The sequence below is a fragment of the Micropterus salmoides genome, unplaced genomic scaffold (genome assembly GCF_014851395.1).
Source record: "Micropterus salmoides isolate LMB-PRFRI ecotype aquatic unplaced genomic scaffold, ASM1485139v1 Ms_hic_scaffold_12, whole genome shotgun sequence".
Classification (NCBI taxonomy): Eukaryota; Metazoa; Chordata; class Actinopteri; order Centrarchiformes; family Centrarchidae; genus Micropterus; species Micropterus salmoides.
In genome coordinates this window covers 16644469-16667496 of record NW_024040263.1, presented here as the reverse complement: position 1 = coordinate 16667496, position 23028 = coordinate 16644469, and the positions used below count along the sequence as shown (strand labels likewise).

General features: G+C 38.4%; 2 protein-coding genes across 4 annotated transcripts in view; one reads left to right on the top strand and one right to left on the bottom strand.

The window, feature by feature from the left end:
* rab11fip4b (RAB11 family interacting protein 4 (class II) b) overlaps nucleotides 1-8805 on the bottom strand; it is a 59009-nt gene extending 50204 nt beyond the window's left edge. The window contains exons 1-3 of one of the 2 annotated variants that reach the window (XM_038713732.1): nucleotides 8575-8805; nucleotides 3726-3813; nucleotides 1256-1335 (exon numbers count right to left, since the gene is read on the bottom strand). In XM_038713732.1, the coding sequence (XP_038569660.1) occupies nucleotides 1256-1335; nucleotides 3726-3813; nucleotides 8575-8727 (321 nt within the window). In that variant the 5' untranslated portion in view covers nucleotides 8728-8805. The remainder of the gene's footprint in view (nucleotides 1-1255; nucleotides 1336-3725; nucleotides 3814-8574) is intronic. The other variant, XM_038713733.1, reaches the window with a different exon arrangement.
* A 4560-nt stretch (nucleotides 8806-13365) lies between these two features.
* On the top strand, nucleotides 13366-19589 carry LOC119899229. Of its 2 annotated transcripts, none has more exons than XM_038713729.1 (11): nucleotides 13366-13523; nucleotides 13850-13998; nucleotides 14100-14253; nucleotides 14807-15193; nucleotides 15738-16019; nucleotides 16113-16136; nucleotides 16339-16440; nucleotides 16547-16577; nucleotides 17020-17069; nucleotides 17229-17263; nucleotides 19214-19589. In XM_038713729.1, the coding sequence occupies exons 1-11, from the start codon at nucleotides 13454-13456 to the stop codon at nucleotides 19310-19312; spliced, it is 1383 nt and encodes a 460-aa protein (XP_038569657.1). In that variant the 5' UTR covers nucleotides 13366-13453; the 3' UTR covers nucleotides 19313-19589. The 2 variants fall into 2 exon arrangements, with proteins under 2 accessions (XP_038569657.1, XP_038569658.1); XM_038713730.1 differs by having other exon boundaries at nucleotides 13405-13523; nucleotides 13854-13998.
* Nucleotides 19590-23028: the final 3439 nt, after the last annotated feature.

The window sequence follows — 23028 nt, the reverse complement described above, 5'->3', positions numbered from 1 at the left end:
GCCACCCCGTCATGCAGACTCTGTGCAGACTGGTTCCAGCTCTCAGTGAATGGACATGTCAGCCCGACCAGGACCCAACACAGACTCCAAGACCGACAGAGGCCAGTTTGACCACTGATAATAAAGTGGTGGGGTTTAGCTCACCCCGGGTACTGCCATAGTGGTGACATAGTGCAAAGCATATCATATAAAAACATTTAAACATGGATTTTGGAAATGGGATATTTTATTATTCTATGTTTCTCTAAAAATACACTGAGCAGACAATGCATCATTGATACTTCTCTTGTCTTCATTTGCCTATTTGGCATTGAAGTAATCCAAAAGTAACTAAAAGTAATCGGATTACATTTTTTGGTACTTGGATTACATTACTGATAAAAATTAGTAATTGTACCGGATTACATTTTTAAAGTAATCCTCCCAACCCTGTGTGCCATTGACATATAGAATGTGTGCACATCTGCAGATAAATACTGCCACCCAGTGAACACAATAGTGAAGTACACGCTACACTACACAAGCTATGGAATTCACTGCAGCATTGCTGCAGCTGCTGTCATGACTCTCAACATGGCTGTTACATTTTTGTTAAATTGTTCAAACTGCCCACAAAAAATGGTCTTATATTGAGGGTAATTGAGGATTAACATTTAGCACATTTTCTTCCACTTATATGCAATTTATTATTATATAAAAATTACCAACAATTGCACCCATCTACCTAAACTCAATAATACAAGCTTATGTTCCTTTCCGGCCGCTGTGCTCTTCCAACAAACGCTGCCTGGCTCTGCCATCCCTACACACAAAGCATTCTCAGTCCCGGCTGTTAGTCCAGAGTAGGAGCGTCCCTCTCTAACTTTAAGAAGTTCTTCAAAACTCATCTTTTCCGATAACACTTCTGGGGCTGGTGACAAACTATTATGTGTTTTACGTATCATATCTTCTAAAATGTTATATATACCACAAACGGTATGCTGGGACTCAGCTTCAACAACTGCTCTCAACTGGACTGTAAAAAAAATTCAGAGGGAGTCACAGGGAAGTACTTTCTGGCTGTACCACAATTTATATGCTTCTCACTTCATGTGCTGTAGTGCTGATATTAACCTATTTACAGCACTGGCAGAGATGTGTAAAATGAATCTACATTTTAGTCTTCATTTAGGCAATGAAATATTTCAGTGAGTCAGCAAAACTGGGCACTTAAACACTGAATGAAGGATACAAACTAAACACTTTAAAAACTTACCCGAGAGTAACTCTTAGCTGTCTCATTTGGCCCTGTGATGAACTGTGCTCCACTTTTCTTTTTTAGGATCCCAACATAGCCTGCAAAGAAAAATGCATGCATGACTCATCTCAGTCTGTAAGAGATTCTGTAGGCCAATCATTTCCTATTCAAGAAAATGAAACTGTACGTGCTGCTCAACACAAAATATATTTCTTGATACAAAATTGAGAGTTCAGGTTGGGATAATGCACGGGCATACTTGTTTTTGTGGTTTTAAGTGATTTAATATGTTAGGTTTTCAATTATTGTTATTCACCCGAATACCATTACTTTTATTTACTTTCAAAATGGCATACTGAAAAGGGAATAAAAGTGAAAAATCACATTTATTAGCCACTATTTAACAGAGTTGTCAAATTGTCTGTCTACGTTACAGTAAGCATTACAACTGTTTTCTCCTGAAGAAAATTCTATCCTTGTCATAGCACACTACTTGCTTACAAGCTTACATGTTAAAAGAACACCATAATGGTTAAGGCTACTGGTAATGTATACAATGGCTTTGATTTTTAACATGTCTATGTTCTGCAAACCTTTCAAAAGCCCCAACAACCAGACTCTTCTGCTCTCCTGCATGGTTTAGAGATACACCCAAACAGTTTCATCAACAGTGGGTCAATATCAGGACAAAAACATAAACACTCACTGTGATGAAATTCACAGTAGAGAGCAGATAAGTGTAATTTATGAAAACAATCTACAGTAGTATTAAAGAACCTAAATCTGTTGAGAGAAAAACATGAAAACAGAAGTTTCACAATGTTTTTACATTATAACAGTCATTCAAATGAACTGATACTGGAGTGTTGAATGAACATCTTATTATTAATGAAGGGTGGGGATAGCGCAATAGATAAGACACATGCCTTTGATGTGAGAGACCCGGGTTCAATCCCCCACTGTGAGACATCCACCATTGTGTCCCTGAGCAAGACACTTAACCCCTAGTTGCTCCAGAGGTGCGTGACCTCTGACATAAATAGCAATTGTAAGTCACTTTGAATAAAATGTCAGTTCTACTAAACAATGCAGCTGGGTCAACAGCAGGGGGTTAAGCTGACCTGGTTTTACAGAGACTCTCAGTCTGGGCAGAAAAGGAAAAGATATGCAGAAAAAGAAATATGAAATATGATGAGTTGGCAAATATGCAGCTTAATTCCACTTGGTTAAGCAGGGTAGCACTAGAGCCACACATACAACATATAGTATACGCAGTAAACACATTCATCATACCATCAACCACCATGATTGTCGTTGCAAAATACATAAAAACGAAAAAATACTAACTCCAAGACATGAACAAGTTTTCAATCAGTCAGTTTATAGTTCAGATTACAGTGAATCACCACATGCATAAAGCCATCAATTGTTTAAGCACTGAAGAGATCACATGGAGGACCTAAAAAGAGAAAGAATTATGCTAATGCTGAAAAGGTTCTGCTTAGTAATGTAGCAAAAGTACATTTTGACTAATAAAGTTAATAGAGATGGAAATGTAGCCTATGCTAAATTATTCCCAATACAGTAAAAGGAAGCAAGACACTGTTTATTATAGACATAGAGTGCGTTATCTAAACCAATATAACATGTGCAGCCCTTAAACTATTAATTCTCTGCACTGCGACTAGTTTCCTCTTTCATGATTTGTCCTCCTACAGGTGGGAGATTGACCATCTGGTGACCTGGTGCAGCCAGAACAGTCTGGAGCTCGATACTCTGAAGACAGTGGAGATGGCAGTGGATTTCAGAAAGAGCCCAGTCCCACCCACCCACGTCACCCTGTACAACATTATAGTCAACACTATGGAGACCTTCTGCTTTCTGGGAACCATGATCTCCTAGGACCCCAAGTGGGAGCTGAAGATCCATCTTTACTTCCTCCATCCATCTGGTACGCTGCTGCCACTGCCGAGGACAAAGGCAGATTGCAGCGGATCATTTGCTCCACAAAGAAGGTGACTAATTTCCATCCCCCCAGGACCTGTACACCTCCAGGACTCTGAGGCAAGAATGTGACCGACCTCTTCCACCCCGGACACAAACAGTTTCAGACACTCCTCTCTGGGAGGAGGCTACAGTCCATCACGACCTAAACCTCAGCCACAAGAACAGTTTCTTCCCAACTTCAGCTGGCCTCATCAACAAGGCCTGGGCCCCCACTGACACTGACTCTCTTGCCCCCCAAACATCCCCCCTCCTTCCCCCTTTTACAGTACATACTGTAAATTTTATAAATATATATATATATACAAGTTATAAAATTGTTATTTTATAACTTGTATATATTGTCTATATTTTTACATTTATACAGGTTTATGTAATCTATGGTTTATTGTCTATTGCTACACACCCAAAGCAAATTCTTTGTATGTGTAAAAACTATTCGGCAATAAAGCTGTTTCTGATTCTGATATGAGGTCATTCTAACCTTTCATGGTGAGGACACCACGACAGAAGCCTTTGAAGTTGATCCTTCCATGAGAATCGGGGGCTAGACATTTGGCCAACTTCTTCACCTGTGGAAAAGCATGGAGAAAACACGAAGGCTATCAGAGCACACTAGAGCTGCAACAATTAATCAGTAAGTTGTCAACTATTTCAATTAATCTGTTTTATTCCAGCTTATTAAATGTGAAGATTTTGTCGTTTCTTTACTCCTTGTAGACAAAACATTACATTTGAGGATGTCGTCTTGGGCTTTGTGAAACACTGATCAACATTTTTCACCATTTTCTGGCATTTTATAAACCAAACAACTTTTAACAAATTTTAGTGTGTATAAATACACACTAAAATTTGTTGAATTTTTTTGTTCCCTGTGTCACTTAAAAACATTTCTGTCTGTATGAGGTCCTGCAGAGCAATAATTTGGTATCCATGATGTCAAAACTGCACATGCTCAGAAATGCTCAGGGAAAGCACATGTTTGTGCAGTGATGGCTGCGTTCCATTCAGGTGTACCACAACAGACATTAGTGTTATTAGTTACATCTATGCTTTTCTTGCTACACCAACTCAACATGTGTGCTGTGAAAAACTATTCTCAGTATCCAGGTACATTAATATGTATTTGCATGTGTGTATGTGTGTGTTAATGCAGGTCTGTGCCTCCCACTTCCACATTAACATCAGTTGGTTTTCCAGATAGAGAGGTGGCTGATAAGTAGCCTACAATTGAGTTATCAGTACAGGACTTATCCTCACTTTTAACATTGCACCAAGGATCTTTACAGAGATGCACAGTGCTATAAAGGGTTTTCTATCACTAGCCACACTAAGTATGACAGGGATAGTTTAATAGTCACAATATTATGTCATATTGCATCCTCTCTTTTCATTATTCATGCCATGAATACTGTACGGTTTTTCAAATGCATAGCTAAACAATACATTCCATGTTTATATTAACAACAACGTATGTCTCTCGAACAGATCACCATAAACTTCTTTTTTCTTTCAGAAAGCTGAAAAAAAAAGGGTCATATCGGATGTTATAATATTATAACCCTGTAGGATTATAACCCCAACAATAAATGTATAAATGACAAATGTTTCTTTTATCATCTTGAAAGCAAGACCATGTTAACAGCCCCACTGAAGTCTGAAGTCTGTGATGTTTATTACACAGCAATATGCTAACGTGTTTGACCAAAAAAGATACACATAAGGATGGTTGTGATATTCCTAAAATTGAGGGTCAATTAGTTAGCCACAAGTTTGTCTAGACAAGATTGTCTAGATCATGACGGCAGAGAAAAAGGAATGGGTTTATTTAAATCAACATAGTTTATCACCTTGGGACTTTGTGTCAAACAAATTCATGGCAATCTACCTATTAATTTAGGAGATACTGATGGGCAAACTTGGTCTGACGGTGGTGCACAGATGTCCAAAATGTACAGAAATCAACCTCTGGGGGCCCATTACACTTTCATATTTTCTTGAGTAAAAGTGGAAACTTTGTCCTGATAATGACACTAGATGAAAGTGCAAGAGGTCACCAAAATCATTAGAAAATATACCTCTGGGAGCCATGATAATACACAACAATGTGCATGGACATTTGGCCAGTAGCTGTCTTCTTCATTTAGACCAGTGTTAATGTTAAAACAGACCACCCTTAGGGCCCCACTGAACCAGAACTGCTTACAATACAAAAATTACATGTAAATAACTTTTAGCCTGAATGAACCACGACTGCAGGATCTCACATACTTCATGTGCAATATCACACATTTGTATAATGAAAGTGGCCAAAGCACATGCACACACTGAAGAGGGCTGCTGCCTTTAAGCACTCTACACCGCTGCTGAATAATGCATTGTTCTCTTTGAAAGCTACCCGCAGCCATTTCAAATTTAACATCACAAATTTAATAAAAGGTTTCTGACTGAAACAACTTCAGGGTTTTACCAGGTTAAAAAGAACAACTTAGGTCAGACCTTCAACTTTAAGAGGTTGAGATAGTGCTACAATAACAGTTGACATAAGACATTAGAGATATAGTGTGTAACTAATTATACATCGCTCAAGTAACCAAGTAACCATTATCCTGGCAACTGGTATTACCAGTATTACTGGTTTTGAGGTGTTTTGAATTGAGGTTACTGGAGAACTTAGATGAATATCTATTGATTTGTATATGTCAGCTGGTCCTGATCAAGACTGTTGACGGCCTAGATTATTATTACTCAGCCTTTAAGGACAAAGTAAAGGAGAAAGAAAAGACGTCAGAGGAGAAAACTTTAGGATTATGTGAGTACGTGCACATTTGCATGTGACTGTACAACTGGGAGAGTGTCACCTACTGTGTACAATAGTAGGTCAGGTTGTCACTAAGCAGCCTGTGGGATTTGCTCATATAGGACAACGACGTGAGAGGGCAGCTCATGCAGTGGAACTAGGAAACTGCTTAATACGGTACATCTCTTAAAAAATTGAAACCCAACAGATTAGGTGTAAAGTGTGTTTGTTTATCTGTACACAATCTTATTGGGGTCACATGATCATCATAGAATAAATATTGTTTAGGGTTCTGAATTACAGTACTCCCAAAAGAGTCTCACCATTATAATTGGATCACAACAACAGAATTAACCTATTTAAATAATGATCAAAAATAAATAAAAAGTTACAAATGGTAATGCACAGCATTATGCAAAATTATCCTGTATAGGAACATGTAGGTCCTTGAGTTACAAATAGCTTTTTCCAAGGTCAGTGACAAGCTTCCCTCAGGAACTAATCAGTGCCCCTGCAGTGTTCCTGCTGATGAGCAACAGCACACTGGGGAGCTAACGGCGTTCAATTACCCTGACATGCAGTGAGACATATACAGACACGAGGGATCTCAAACGATGAAAAACATCTAAAATACTACCAATAATATCCCTTGTTCATCACAAACTGACCTAGTTACCACATAAGTTTCAACTTTGTTTTTTAGGCATGCCTTTCATACTGATCTCTGCAGCATCCTGATCAAGGCTTAATGGAAAAACTGGAAGGAAAAATATGACTTTTTTTGCTTACATTAGCCAGTATTGGCATTCAGGATTGTAATGTTACGAATATTGATAGGAATAATCCAATACAACTACAGTTTGGCCATTTGAAATGCATGCTTGAAAAAGAGAAACAGCAGCTTAGTAACCGTAGCAGTTAATGAGAAAGAGGAGAATCTGTCCTGGTATTTTCCCAACGACATTCTCAAGCAGGGATTTGAGCGAAGCTAAATGTATGTAGTAATCAATAAACCTGTTTGGATTTCCCATTTACTCCAAAATACACTCATACACTAACCATTTTCTAAACTGCTGATCCTGTTCAGCATTATTAAGGGCTACAGCTGTCTCAGCACCAGCACAGATTGGGTGAGAGGCTTGGCACACCCACCCCGAAATGTTCACCATTCTACTTTTAAACACACTTCAGATTAGAGCTGCACGACATAGTTAAAAAAAAGAAAAAATCTTATTGCAATTATTTTGGCAGATATTACAATTTGCAATATGATTCACGATTAGTGGGAATGATCATTTTTGCATCACAGTAATTATTTTCACTGGAAAAAACAATTAAAATCATGATGGTTTGACATAAGTTGGTTTTTGTACCAAACAAACATATTTTCTTACATCTGGAGAACAGGAGTTGCATCTCAGCAGCACAGTACAGTACTTCATTATAATGCTGTTTTGCCACATATTTTACCTTAATAAAAAAATTTGCAGCGTCTGAGATTTGGATATTGCAGTTGGCCATGTTGCAATTTCAATAATATCTCTATTAATTGTGAAGCCCTACTTCAGATGCAACATTTTAGGGATATCCTTTTTATAGCTTGACAAATACTGGATTTTGATTATAGGTATTTTATAGTTTAAAGAAATCTAATTAATATATATCAGTCAATAGCTTTTTAACACATAATAGAAAGAAACTCTTTTGATAGACATACCTAAGTGTGGTTATAAGAGAGTTGTTACTAAGAAGAGATTGTACTATGTGGGACATTTTACATTTGAAAGAACTTTGTAACTGTGTCACATTATAAATCCCTACAAATATAACATAGGTATCAGTCAATACATTTCAGCAATAACCTATGAGTCAATTGATCAGCAGTGTTGCTGATCCATCAGTCTACTTCTCTTTATATTGAGTTACAGTCCAATTTGCACTATTCACATCTCAATTTGCTCAATAGGCATCATGCTCTTGCTCCTCTGGTTTATATGTCAGCTTCATCTCCTTCTATTATTTGTTTTCGTGCATAAACAACGGGATAATAGTTTTTTTTTTAAAGTTACTTTCCTACTTCAGTAGAACTTAACAACTATCTTAATCAAGACACAACTTTCAGTTAAGGCTGTTTTTTTGGACTGTGATTAGCACCTATTCACACTGCATTGCTAAGGAACAAAAATGTCTTTCTGCTTTGGCTCCAACCTGAACAATTTTAATTAGGAAACCCTTCTGCAACAGTATGCTATGTACTCCAGGTCCAGCTGAGCTCTTCCCAATTAGCCTCTCATGTGTCAAAAAATAAAAGTGGAACTTTATGTAAGCTTTTTCATCACATAGCAACAGAATTTAGTCCGTATTAGTTATAAGAGGTAAGATAGCCTACAGTGTAGTCTATGAAGTTTCAGAAAATAATGAAGGCAAGTGGGAAAGACAAGCGTTATTCGGTTTAAGGGGGAAAGAGGCAGACGAAGCATGTATGCAAAAATAAGCTATTAGGCTACTGAAGGTCCGAGACACATGTGCTCACCTGTTCTGCTTGACCAAACTGTGAACCCAGCTGCACCAAGTGCGCAGGGCGGATGAAACCGTCTGAGTCCTCGTCACACACGTCAAACACTGCTTTGAGTTTCCTCACGAATGTCAGCAGATGCTCCGGCTGAGGAACAAAGTTTTCTTCCATCCTTTATCGCTTTGTTCTTCTTCATGCGGTATGCTTTACCCCGACGTGAAGCACAATGGCACCATGTTGTTTGGAAACCGCTCGGTCTGGGCGTGTGACACAAACTGCAGCGCGCGAGAGGAAGAATGCTGCTGATGGATGGGACCGGGAACAAGTCCCAACCCGGAAGCAAAGGGGAGCACAGAAGTGCTTTCAGAATCACAAAGTAGAATCAGAAATACTTTATTGATTCAGTACATTACCCGTCATGTCCACTTTTCTTTCACCGCCATCACTTTTTCAGCTTTTTCAGTTAGAACAGCTAATTGCCTGGCAAACACTGTTGCTAGCAATGTGTCAGTGAGAGCTCAGGATGGACACAAGTCTCTAGTTAAATCCACATGCAGTTTATTATACCCATGCCATGCCATTACAACAATCCATAGCACAAAAAACTCTTATTAAGAAAAGGTCATTTAAGAGATTTAGAGAAGTATAAAAAGTGGTGTGTGAATAAAAACTGAGAGGTCCTGATCTAGACAGTCTCCAGATGCCATGATACTTTGGCTTTCTTTGGCTTAGCTAAATGCTAATATCAGCAACATCCTCAAAATTATAGTTTTTTTGTTTTATATATTAAGTATTAGGTCATAAGGCAAAGATTTGGACAAAAAATGTTTAGACCTGTTAGTGGCACTAGAGGAAAAGTGAAGGGATCGCCAAGATATTTTCATCCTTAGGGGTACATCCATGTGCGTACCAAAGGGCATGGTACTCCATCACATAGTTGTGAAGCTATTTCTTGCAAAGCCACTTATTTGAGCCTCATGGTGGCACTAGAGTCAGCAGGATTTACTGTCTGGTAGCTATGAAAGTCTGTACAATATTGGGTGCCAATCCATCAAGTAGATGTTGAGATATATCACCGGATAAATGAACGTCTCCCTGTTTAGCATTTATAAGCAGTATATATAAACATTTAGCATTTATAACGTACCCTGTGAAGACATATGTCATTTTATTATAACTGTTTTGTATGTTGGCATTCATTATTTGTTTATATGCCAGCCTCCACTTACTGTATATGTACCCAGAAAATGAGTTATATTTGTTGACAAATGTATTAATAAACACTTATATCTTAATATATAATATATGAAAGTTTAGAGGGACGGCCGGGTCTTCGTAGATTTGCAGTGGTCTGATACTCCTTCCATTTCAATATTATCGCTTGCACAGTGCTCCTTGGGATGTTTAAAGCTTGGGAAATCTTTTTGTATCCAAATCCGGCTTTAAACTTCTCCACAACAGTATCTCGGACCTGCCTGGTGTGTTCCTTGTTCTTCATGATGCTCTCTGCGCTTTAAACGGACCTCTGAGACTATCACAGAGCAGGTGCATTTATACGGAGAATTGATTTCACACAGGTGGATTCTATTTATCATCATTAGTCATTTAGGTCAACATTGGATCATTCAGAGATCCTCACTGAACTTCTGGAGAGAGTTTGCTGCACTGAAAGTAAAGGGGCTGAATAATTTTGCACGCCCAATTTTTCAGTTTTTATTTGTTAAAAAGGTTTGAAATATCCAATAAATTTCGTTCCACTTCATAATTGTGTCCCACTTGTTGTTGATTCTTCACAAAAAATTACAGTTTTAAATCTTTATGTTTGAAGCCTGCAAGGCACTGTATCTGCATGGATGAAGGCTTGCCTCCTTCAACTAAACCTCTCTAAGACTGAACTCTTGGTCATTCCAGCCAAGCAATCTGTTCACTATAACATCAAACTACAAATTGACTCCTCTACCATCACTCCAACCAGGGTGGTGAGAAACTTGTGTATCATGACTGATGACCAGCTGTCTTTTTCAAACCATGTTGCTGCTGTCTCTCGGTCATGCCGCTTTGCTCTATACAACATAAGGAAAATCAGGCCCTACCTCGCTCAGTATGCCACCCAGCTTCTGGTACAGGCCATGGTTATCTCTCGCATCGACTATTACAATGCCCTCCTTGTAGGTCTTGCAGCTTGTGTGGTGAAACCCTTACAAATGGTTCAGAACACAGCAGCGCGTCTGGTTTTTGATCAGTCCAAAAGGACTCATGTCACTCCATTACTCAGTGACCGCCACTGGCTCCCCGTGGCCTCCAGAATCAGATTCAAGTCACTAATGCTTGCATACAGAGTGACTACTGGGTCTGCACCCATCTACCTAAACTCCATAATACAAACTTACGTTCCTCCTCGGCCACTACACTACTCCAACGAACGCTGCCTGGCTCTGCTATCCCTTCACACAAAGCAATCCCGGCTGTTTTCATCTGTGACACCACAATGGTGGAACTTGCTACCACACACCATCAGAGCAGGGGTGTCCCTCTCTAACTTCAAGAAGCTCTTGAAAACTCATCTCTTCCAATAACACTTCCTCTTATAACACCTCTAACATGCACTTCCTGTGCTCTTCTTCTTCTGTCCCCTTACTTCCTTCCCTAGGTATTTACCCATTGATGTGATATGAACTATGAGCTCTTACTAGTATTTATTGCTGCTCTTACTAGTATGTATTGTGAGTTGTAGATCTCATGCTGTATTTGATGCTCTGTTGATGCTTGTACGTTGTTCCTCAAATGTAAGTCGCTCTGCCAAATGAGTAAATGTAAATGTAAATACCAGTTAACATATCTCTTGTTTACAGAATGTGGATCAGCATTTCACAGAGCTGTGGTAAAAGGGTTCTTAAATTGTATCTACCTTCTTCCTGATTCTGGTGGCATCATTTTGGTATTTGTATGGTTCTATTTGTCAACACACTTTAATTTTGGCTTCTTATCATAGAGACAGTTCTACACCCACGATGAAAGGTGAATGCTAGACAATACCACTTCCTGGATCACATGCAAGAACCACTCATTATGAGGAGATGCTGTGCTATTGTCAAACTATTTTGTATTGTATTGCATGCTGAAAGTAGGCGTTACGATGCTGAAGTAACCCACAATTTGTTTTGTAAATAAGCAGTGTAGTATTCTGGGGGGTCAACCTGAACATTGTCTCCTGATGGATTTGAGAGATGCATGCATTCAGATCCCACAGTTTCATTCGAAACAAGTGTGTATTTTTTTGGCACAAGGAATGTCTGTACTGTATTGCCTTAAGAAAATAATTTAGTCTCTTCCTGTACTCCTTCCAGTAAACAAGCACGGTTCAAATGGAGGAATTTTAATTTTATTCATCAGTGGCATTTATAAAGAACAATAACTAATTTTCTTCCTCAAATATATATGGCAGTAGCCACTAGTTTTTTTCTTCTGCTTTTGACATCCGCCATTGTCTTTGCTTCCCTGTACATATTTGTTTGTGAACAAGCGCTTACAAAATATTAATCCGTAGAAGAGGAGACATCCTGTTAAACCCAATTTCCTTAATAAGCATGGACAAATAATGTGTCTTTAAGGTTTTAAAATGTTTATGGTCTTGATCGGCAGGGCACTCTAAAGAATCTGCACTTATATTAATATTTTTATGATGAGATTTACTACTCCTCTGTAACTGGCTTTAGTGTCAATGAAATGGTTGTGGAGCCAATCTTCCTTTTGATGAACTGATAATGAAAAATTACTCTCTTCATTTTGTTGGGTGTAAGTAGACGTTCCCAGAGTAATGTTCCCAGACTAATCTCCTCTCATCTAGAAATATTTACCACCTTGAGATAAATCACATTTATTTCTCTTTTGGGCCTGAGTTCTAGTCCCTCTGTTGTGTAATCTAAACTACTTCTGCTTCACAGAGATTCAACTTTGGAGTTGTTGATATAGTTTATAAACATCTTGTTCCATCTAACAATGACCTAATTCTTGGTCACTATTCTTCGATTTTCTTTCATCATCTGCAGATTTTGCTGTCACAAACTTGCCCCATTAAGCCTATCCTTCTTTTTGCACAAAAGAAGATTTTTATACAGACACTAATAAACTTGTTTTCAGGCCACTTTTTCAAAAGAATGCATAAAATAAAATAAAAAATGTTGTACTTTTGGGGAGATGCAGGCCAGTTTGTTGAACTTTTTGTACTCTGCATTTAATCTATAATAATATTTAGTCTTTATTTCTACAAGTAACAAAACAAAACAATAAATCCCCCACCAATGGGGAATGAAGAAACAAGAAACCTAATGAAATAATACATCATTATGATCATATTTACTGACGCAATTGCATTAATAATCTTGCAATAATCAAGCTGTATTGAACATCTCAGTCTTATACTTGACTCACAACAGTTGACATACAAACTTAAAATATAAGACAAAAGCAATGATTGAATTGCAACACACCTTTAACTGAAAATAGATGATCATGGACGTTTTTGAGGAGAAGAGCAGCTTATTAGCAAACATATCTCTGGCACTGCATTGACATGTTGGTGATCATTGTCATAAATTTCTCTTTCTCTCACTTAAAATGGTGACACAGAAATAGATTTAGATGTGGTTAGTCAGATTGTGAGATCTGCTATGATTATTATTCTCATTACTTGGCGCATCTGGCCAATGGACTCCAAAAAAGGAAGTGTGTTTACAGGGTCAACTTCCTCCATTGGAGTCTTCAAGAGGATGTCATACGTATTAAGAAAAGAGAGAGAGAGAGACAGAGAGAGACAGACAGAGACAGAGAGAGAGAACAGCCCATGCTTGTAGGTGCTTTCTTACTATAACCATTCAGTCTTCTTCTTGTGTCAAAGATGCAGGTTGTCAGTGGTGGAAAATTACTTTGGATATACACTCTGCTTTTTACTTCTCAACAACTTTGGGGTAAGTGTCATACTAGGTCTGTAGTGTTTTTAAACACATTCTTTCTTTTCTTTTGTATATAACAACTAAAATATATACAGTATATATCCACTAGAAATATCTATTAAAGTTACGGGCAATATCTCTATTTCAAGTCTCATGTTCAATTGTAACTTTTTCATCAGCTGCAATCATCAGTTTGGTAAAAAAGTGAGCGTCACCACATGTCACAATCACAACAACGTTTTTACGTGCCTTCCGCAAAAAGCTGTTGCTCCAGCTTAAAATGAATTTGTGAAACTCAGCTGATTCCTGCTGTATGTTATATGTTTGTCTTTTCTGTCTAGGAAGACTATCAGCTTCCACTTCCTCTCCCACTCTTCTGGCACCTGAATTAGACATTTATTTAAGGTCAAAGGACTCAGTGGTTCTGGTCTGCCGGACCCCGGAGGGCCACCGCGGGGTTCTGTTCATGTTGTATCGGTTAAGAGAAAAGGTAATTGTTTTGAGGATGTGTGTGTGTTTTCTGTTGCGCCTTGTGTTACCACTGGGCTCCTGTGACTTAATTGCTCTCTGTATGTCTCTTCATTTGTTGAGGTGGACTCTCAGGAGCTGCAGTCTGGTGGTGAGGAGGTCCGGTTCACTGTGAGGATAGAGGAAGGGGAACGTGAACTCTTCTGCTGTCTGTACAAGAACCAGGATGGTCGTTACAGCGCATTCAGTCCCTATTTGCAGCTGGAGCCCCAAAAACGTGTGTCTGCTTTACTTTGCATTTCAACCTATTACACACACTTCATGGCAGCATTAAAAAGAAAAATATACCACACAAACCATTATTATAATAAATAGAGAGAATCAGGACACTGGTCTAGGCTGTCTTGAAAGTGGAACAAAAGAGTTTGTAGAGTTGATCTGTTCAATCTGCACCCAGTCGTGATTCTGCATATAAAAAAATAAACACTCTCTTCCGCTCCTCTCCAACCACCAAAAAACACTGCTGCATGCAGGTGCTCTCTGTGGTCTCTTATTGTCCTCCACTCTGTGGGTGTGTAGTGGTAGTTACATCCTGCACTTCATTTAGAAACCACACACACACACACACACTCACAAAAACATCAAACACAATGTGTACTGGGTTCCAGTGTTGACGGTTAAAGAGGGAGGTTTGGCAAGCAACTGTGGGAAACCAATGTTGTTAGCATTATCTGAGGTTTTACATGATTTTTGCCAGCGAATGCAATATGTAAAAATAATAACATAGAGATAATTGTTTCATTTTCCTCTCCCTTTCTGTACTTCTCTAGCTGCTGCCCCCACTCGCTCCATACCCTCTTTCCCTCCTCCAGTGTTGTCTGTGAAACCCTCCACTGGTGTGGTAAAACGTGGGGAGATGTTATCCTTCAGCTGCTCAGTTCCCACTCTTCAGTCCCGGTCTCAGTCCCAGTCTGGCCATAACAAAAATCCAGTGACCTTCCTTTTAATGAGGGCTGCTGAGCCAGCAGGGGTGACATCCATTATTCTCCAGCCTCAGGCCAGTCAGGCATCAAACCCTGAACCCCAGTCGGGATTCTTCAATGTGGGGCCAGTGTGGGGAGGAGAGGAGGGCGAGTACATCTGCCTTTACCAAATCACCAGAAAAAGGGCATTGGTTAACTCAACTGTCAGCAACGTGGTTCAAATCACTATTACAGGTGAGGATGTCCCACATGACAACTCTGGAACAGTTGAAATAAACCTTGTCACCACTGAGTTTGTTTAAATCTTTACTAAAAATTTATTTTTCTAAACCTGCATCTTTACGCCAAGCTTTTTTCTTTTGATACATTTGGTCTCATCATTCAAACTAGTTTACTGATAAACATTTTTCTTCCCTCCTGCCCAAAGCACTTTTAAACATTGAGTTAAGGTGTTAAATATTGTAACTATTATTGTGACCCTGGCTGAAAAATGATTCATATAAAATGATTAACTGCTTTATGTGTGGATAAAACTAGCAAATGCGATGAATCATCATCATTTTTTAATCTGCTGTTTTTTTCTCAATTAATCAATCCTTTGTTTTGTTTTTAAAAAGCAAAAAAATAGTGAAAAATGTCCACCGTTACATTTCCCAAAATCCAACTTCCAAATATATATATATACTGTATATATATATATATATATATATATGTGTGTAATAAGATACACATGGCAGTGTCAACGGTTAATGTTTTCTCTGATTTTGTCGGTTGCCAGATGCGATGCCAGTGCCCACCCTTGTTCTCCAGCAGCAGACAGACGTGTGGCACTTGCTCTGCATAGGGTCTCCTGCATACCCGGGCTCTGTGTTCTCCCTTTACTTGGCTGATAATGAACTTCCTATTGCCACTCACCATGCCACCTTGATCCACCATCAGGCCAACTTCCCAGTGCCTGTCCAGGACACTCTAGTGGCTTTGTACCAGTGCCAGTACAGTGTCCTCCTGGAAAGAAAATGGATACATTCTGATCGCAGCCTCCCTTTGGCTGTAACCAGAGGTACAGGTTTACAGCTGTAATGTCTGTGTGTGGCTTGTTCAGGGTGTAATTTCACACAAAATCTGACGGTTTGCCTCTTTTCTCCTTTTTCAGGAAGTCCTCCTCCATCATCACCAGGTAGACCTACAATAGCATGTCATTATTTCATGTGAAATTTTATGTAATATGTATTTTTAATGGGCAGGAAGTAAATGACAAAATGTATCACAGATGTCTGAAGAAAAGTAACTACAGTTACCCTGAATCGCACTTCTACTCCAGTGACCATGAAAATCTCTCACAATCCTTTTTGTATCTCACAATAATGCCATGTCTGCAGATTTGTCTGGCGTGGACTGGCCTCTTGTACTGGGCTCTTTCTCTGCTGTGGTATTGTTCCTGTGTTCAGTGGCACTTGTGGTTGTGGTGGCACACAGGAAAGGTATTTCACATGTGAATCTCTGCTCCCTCACTGTTACATTTACGCTGCAATGATTGTTTTCCATTGTGAAACAGATTATTTTCTTCTCTCCACCTTTTTTTAACAGTAAAAGCAGCAGCCGAGGAAAAGAAGAAAAGGTATTCTTTAGTTCTCATTAGGCTTAAAGACAGCAAGATTTAGACCAGTAAATGATCAATGTTTGTCTATCCAGAATCAATGTATCTTCTTAAAGTTGTTATAAATGAGTCATATTTTACTACGAGTACCGTGACAGCCATGACACACGAGCAACATTTAGAGGCAGCATTAAATGCAGATATTCTCCTCAGTAACAACATAAAAACTGTTTAAAATTGCTCAGAATTTGCACGAATATGATATTTAGTTTAAAAATGTATCATGGCCAGCAGAGAAAAGTAATAGCAGTTTATTAATCTCTCTCCCACAAAAATATATGCATTTCACATTATAGGTTTTGCCCTTACACAGCTCCGATTTGGAGTTACCAAATAAATTTCATATAACTTTGTACATAAAATGTATTATTGCATAAAATGTTGCTGTGCTGAACTGTTTCAGACAGGAAGCACAGTTCTGGACTCAAGTTCATGCCAAGGACCATGTTGTTGGTGAGTTTGCGATCATATTTACAGCTAGTTAATTAATTTCCTCTCATATCTTGCAAGGCAATTGTAATAGTTCTGCAGTATATCGCATGGATGTTCCAAGTAGAGGTATATACTGATGCAAACCACTGCTTGACAATGTGCTTTTTTTTTTCTCCACAGACCTTACACTCAGGCGTACAAGCTTCACCTCTCAGGTAAATATTAACCTGAAAGTCCAATTGCTAATAAAAATTCTTGGATGATTAATCAACTGTGATTGTAGCGTGCAGTAGCTTCTTTTTTACCTTTGTACCTTTCTATTACAACTCATTGAGTTAAGCGATAAAGCTGGCTGGCTTTTTGTTATTGTCAACAAATCCCATGAAAAAAACAAAACCAACAACATGTTAGCCCATCTCTCCATCTCTCAATACTTGATGACTTCCTCAAGCCCATTAGTTCCTTCGGAAGACGTAAATCTTTTTAACAGGTCACAAATATATAGATTCATCTTTTAAAAAGGCTAAATATTTTCCTAAAACAGACAGAGTTCTGGGCAAACAGTACTCAAATAGGAGTAAATAGTACATTTGTTGGGGACTCTTCAGCAGTGGATTAATACACATTTGGTGTTTTGAGTATTGTTATATTTTTATATTTATATATTTTATGTATTATTGTTATGCACCAAGTCACCAAAGCAAATTCCTTGTATGAGTAAAACTACTTGGCAATAAAGCTGATTGTAATTCTGATACTTGGGATGAACTAGGATCAGTTCATTTCTGGTTTTGGTCTTTTGGTCTTTGCTGACAATAAGAAAAACATATAATATCACCAGACTTATCCTTTAAGCATTTTAAACTTTGCAATATGAATACTGATACAGAAATAAGGCTGTTCATGTGCAGTTTTCTGGTCTGCCTCTTTCTTTTGGTATTTCTGGAATTTCTGCAGCCTCCGTGTTTCTCCTGTAGATTCAGTATGACAAATAACTGTAAACTTCCATGATCCCTTTGCAGTAAACAAACACACACACGCACAAACATACATGCACACACACACAAATGAACACACACATCCAATCACCAAACATTCTGTCAACCCACACATGTTCCTCATTAGCGCTGTTGCGTAGGGTTTGGGTCTGCCTCTCATTAGTTGTAATCACTTTCATTAATTATCTTGATGAAGGGCTCTCTCCAGGCTCTCCTAGAGGACAGAACGCAGTCATCACCAGCTGACATCCAGCTATCATGACAGGCACGGCAGGGACTGAATATTTAATAACGGATGTGTCTCAGTCTTAGCAGTGATCCTGAGTGGCTTACCTTTTACTTAAAGAGCAGTCATTTTATTAAGAATTGCAGCAATTTTGGGCTGTAGTTTTGTCAGTTGTGTCTCCTTTGCTGGAAATAATTTCCTATAATTACTAAAAGCATTGGTCCAGTATAGAGGGATCAGTTGGATCTATTGTGGTTAGCCACAGATAAAGACTTGATAGTGAAATGACTCCATCGATGTGAAGCTTCTTCATTATGCGTAGGCCCATTTAAAGATGGGAGATAGGAGTCTGGTTGCTGGTGGTGGTAGAGTAAAGCCTTGATGTGGAGGTCAGAAAAACAGAATTGCAATGATATTAAAAGAGCAACATCCAAGGACTGATCTGGGGTCTATGAACACGGGCAGAAAACATCATCGATCTGTTATTCTGATGTCAGAAATTTTAATTATGGGGACTTTGCAGGGACAGTGTGGGAAAGAAGTGACAGATTAGATTAGAACGGGGGGGGGACAGCAGAAATTCACCCATAAAGGCAGAACAGAGAAAATATCTTCCTTATTTCACTTTCGCTCAAGTGCTATTTCAATAAAAGTTAATAACTATATTCCTCATTACTCCAAAGACCAAAAGCAGACTTTCATCTACAAATGAAACAAGAACGGAGACCACACTCATGTTTTTTCAGTGTCAGAAAATGTTTGGGATGATGTATTGGGAGTGATGAAAGTGATAATAGGTTATGAGATACCCAAGATATATATTTTTCCGTTTTAAGGTGCCCAGACATGTGAAGGCCATGTCAGTTAATGCCACAGGAAACAACCTTATGTAGAGATCTTTAACATATCTTACATGTGGATTTTTGTATATATATGTGCAGGAATGGGCCAATGAGGAAGCAACTACAGAGACCGCCTCCAGATCCCCTTTATGGAACTCTCTCTCCACATTCACAACCCCGATTCATCCGATCCATTAGAAATGTTTGTTTTTTCTCTCCCTCTGTCTCTCTCTGTCTCTCTCTCTCTCTCTCTCTCTCTCTCTCTCTCTCTCTCTCTCTGTGTTTATACTTTATTTCAGAGTTTATCAATGTAGCATCAGTTGGAGTTACACAGCAGGACAGGAAGGGCTATTTCCTCAGTTCCTATTTCATGTGTACCAGTAAAAATTGTACAATTTGACAGGATATGATGTTTGTTTGATCTTACATGTTACTGAGCCAGTGAATATAAAAAAAGATTTTTATTATTATTACATTTCCATGTGTTTTGTGAATAACTTAATTTAAGCTTAAAGTTTGTCTTTGACCTGAGATTAAGCAGATGACAAAACCTCCTTTTAGTAGCTGTTCTGGATGGGCAGATGCAATGTAAAACTGTCTATACACTTTTTAACTATATAGAGAGCTCTGAATATTATTTTTTTGAGGTTGCATGGTCACAACAATAATAAAAACAATACTACTGTATCAAAAACAGAGATTACAAAGTGCTGTACAAGGAAAAAAGACACATAACACAAAAAACACAAGAATATAAGTTCTTCATACAAACAAAACATGCAAACATACCAACATACATGTTACAGCTGGATTACTTACAGTAAATACACCAACCTGCATACACTTAAATACACATTTGTGGACAAACTACCCTAATTAAATAGGGTGATTTAAAAACATATTTTTATACATTTTCAGAAGGGACTTATAATTTTGCAAAGCAGGCGGGAGTTGAGGTTCCCTAACTGCAATACATTGGTCTTTGTTAGTCTTACACCTGAGGACCTCTGGGCCCAGGCCAGGACATAATGATGTTTCTCAGAAATCAAATGTGCTCACATACAGTACAAGAGGTGTGTAGTGACTGTGGAGGAAAGGGCAAGCCTTTCTGGAATAGGCCTGCTGTAGTTTTGCTGAATATTCTGCAGAGGGCACTGTTTAGACATCATTTGAATTTAAAAAACACAACTTCAGTACAGCATACAAAACAACAATGTGACATGCATGAAGCCAAGCAACCTTGTTGTATCTACAATAATACACTAACCACGGACAGCTAACTTTTTACCATGTGATAATGGGACAAGAATCAACCCATAGGACATTATGTTTGAGCCCTTATATATATATATATATATATTTGTTTAGTTGTTTTATTCTACATTGCATGTGAAAGTGCACATGATCAAATATCAGTAGGCTACCATGTGAATGTGAGCAAGTAAAAAGACTCAGGAGGGAGATAACCCTCCCACCTGTTTATGTGGCTTTTATGATGGACAATAACAGGGGTGTCATTGTACTTCTGGAAGCAGCAAGAAAGCCAACTCAATTAGTACTGAGTTTTATTACATTTTACTGGCCTCTGTAGCAGCACAGGGCTTTCTTTCAGTTGCAGACATGCACACAGAGAATGTTTTTATTAATTTCTCTTTCATTCACACAGAAAAAAAAACCCAGATGCAATGCGAGGATAGACTTAGATTAATTTAAGGGTTGCAAAGTCTGCATGATGTCTAGCTCATATTCAAGTCTGAGTCATAGTTTACTGTTCCTGTGTGGTCAAATGCAACCACATGCGCGCACAGTGAAGATATTCTGCTCCAGATAATGAGGTTAGCTGATCTGTTTAAAGAGGCACAATAATGATAAGAGGCCTGAGCGATATGAGTTTGACATGCTGATGAATTTAAGTGGCACCTTAATTTGCAACCACAGCACACTGGCGTGTGGCAGCGTCACACTGGGTGTGTATGTGTGCATATATGTGACAGACTGAATTGTGAGTCAGGTCCATATAAAGTGACATTAGCAATCTTGAAACTCATGATAATTGCCCTTTGAAGGCCACCCCATGCTGTGTCTCAAATGTATTAGCTAAAGGAGTGTATGCAGGGACTGAACATCAAGGTGTGTGCTGAAAAGAGAGGGAGGTGATGGCATTTCATTACACCCTGAAAGTTTGGGCAGACAGTTTAGGCTCATATTTTCACAGAATCTGATGCAATTCACTTATTTAATTTAGTAAGACACAACTAAAGTGAGGATTGAGATTGGGTAGTAAATCATCTCATGTGATATCTTCAATCAATTATGATGAAGAAGTTGCTTTGTCCCTTTTTCTGACCACTTCGGACACATTAGCTCAAGGCCTTTTGATTGCAGACAGTTCACCCGTGTCTATCAGTGGGTTTGCAGGAAAAATCAGGCAGCAAAATGTAAAATAATTCTTATTTCAAATGCAAAAGAAAATGTAAACTATTGAGCGTAATATTTTTCAAGCAAACATACAAAGCATGAAATCTTTAAAGATAATGTTTTTGCACACTTCACCAACTGACCGGGAAGTCGACAAACAGCAGGTGTTTAGCTTCTTTTTCAAAAGCCCAGAATCTTTTAGGTTTTTAAAATAACTTAAACTTTGTTTCATTTCCCCTCAGTCTCTCTGACTGGACCAGTAAATCAATGGAGCAAAAGTTTTATTACTGGGGAAATTTCGCCATCTAGTCTAACCCTAACATTGTAATAGGGGGTTGTTGTCTTATTGTGTGTCTAATTCATTCACTCATGTGATACGCAGTATCAGGGAAACCCTGGACAGGTGTTTGCAGCTAGAACACTGGCAGCAGTGAGTGAGTTGGTAAGGTGACTAACCTAACATGTATTGCTGGCTAGTTAGCTAACGTTAGCTGCGGTTTTAAGTGAACGATGGGAGCCGCTCCCATCTGAGAGCTGGAGCTCCAAAGCTAGTGTCAAATTTAAACTGTATATAAAAAGGTGTCAAATAAAGAATATCACGTGACTGATGATGCATGAAGCTTCACACGTCACTGGCACTTTGCACAGCATTCAGTTGGACAGTTTTGAAAAAAGCTAAACTCTGTGATCAGCACATTAGTAGGATAAGAAGAAGGGAGAATAATAGTGAAATATGGCGAAGTACATTAGAAAGACATAACCAAGTATGATGACATTTCCTCCTGAAGTAATAGGCTAATTTGATGAATTTAATCACACATTGTGACTCATATTAAATATCACTTAAATGTCAACCATAAAGTTTAAAATCATGAGCCCACAGTGGTACACAGAATAAACTACACCAAAAAGGTACATATAGGCTTTTTGCACAGTAACATTAATGAAGCACTTCTGAACAAAAGTGTATAGGTTTAATAATAACACAAAGGCTTCTTGGACTTTTATAGCACACATATGAGAGTATCAATATCAGAGAGGTGTGGTGGTGCTTCGGCCGCATTTAACTGGTACTGTTCCTGATCCTTGATTTGCTATTAGAACAGACCAGATTTATTATGCCATGGATTCAGATTTGTCATCTAAACATTAATTCTGTGAACTCCACTCAAGCATAGTATTAAAAAAAATTGGTTTTAAGATTAGTTACGCTATTTACGCCAAATTCCTATCCCACCTATGTTATGTAGCTTTAAAAGAGTAACATCAGAGAATTGCCTCTTTTTAGGTGGCAGGGGTGAAAAACAGTCATCCTCAATATTTGTTGTGTTATGGTTTCACAACGATGAAGACAGTTGGAGAACAATTCAATAAAAAACAGGATTTAACGTCTAAAGGATGATTTTTTCCCCCGGACAACTAATATGTTTTTCTCAAATGATGTACAGATTTTTAGACAGTCTATTAAAAAATAAATCTCCCTGGGAGAGCACGCT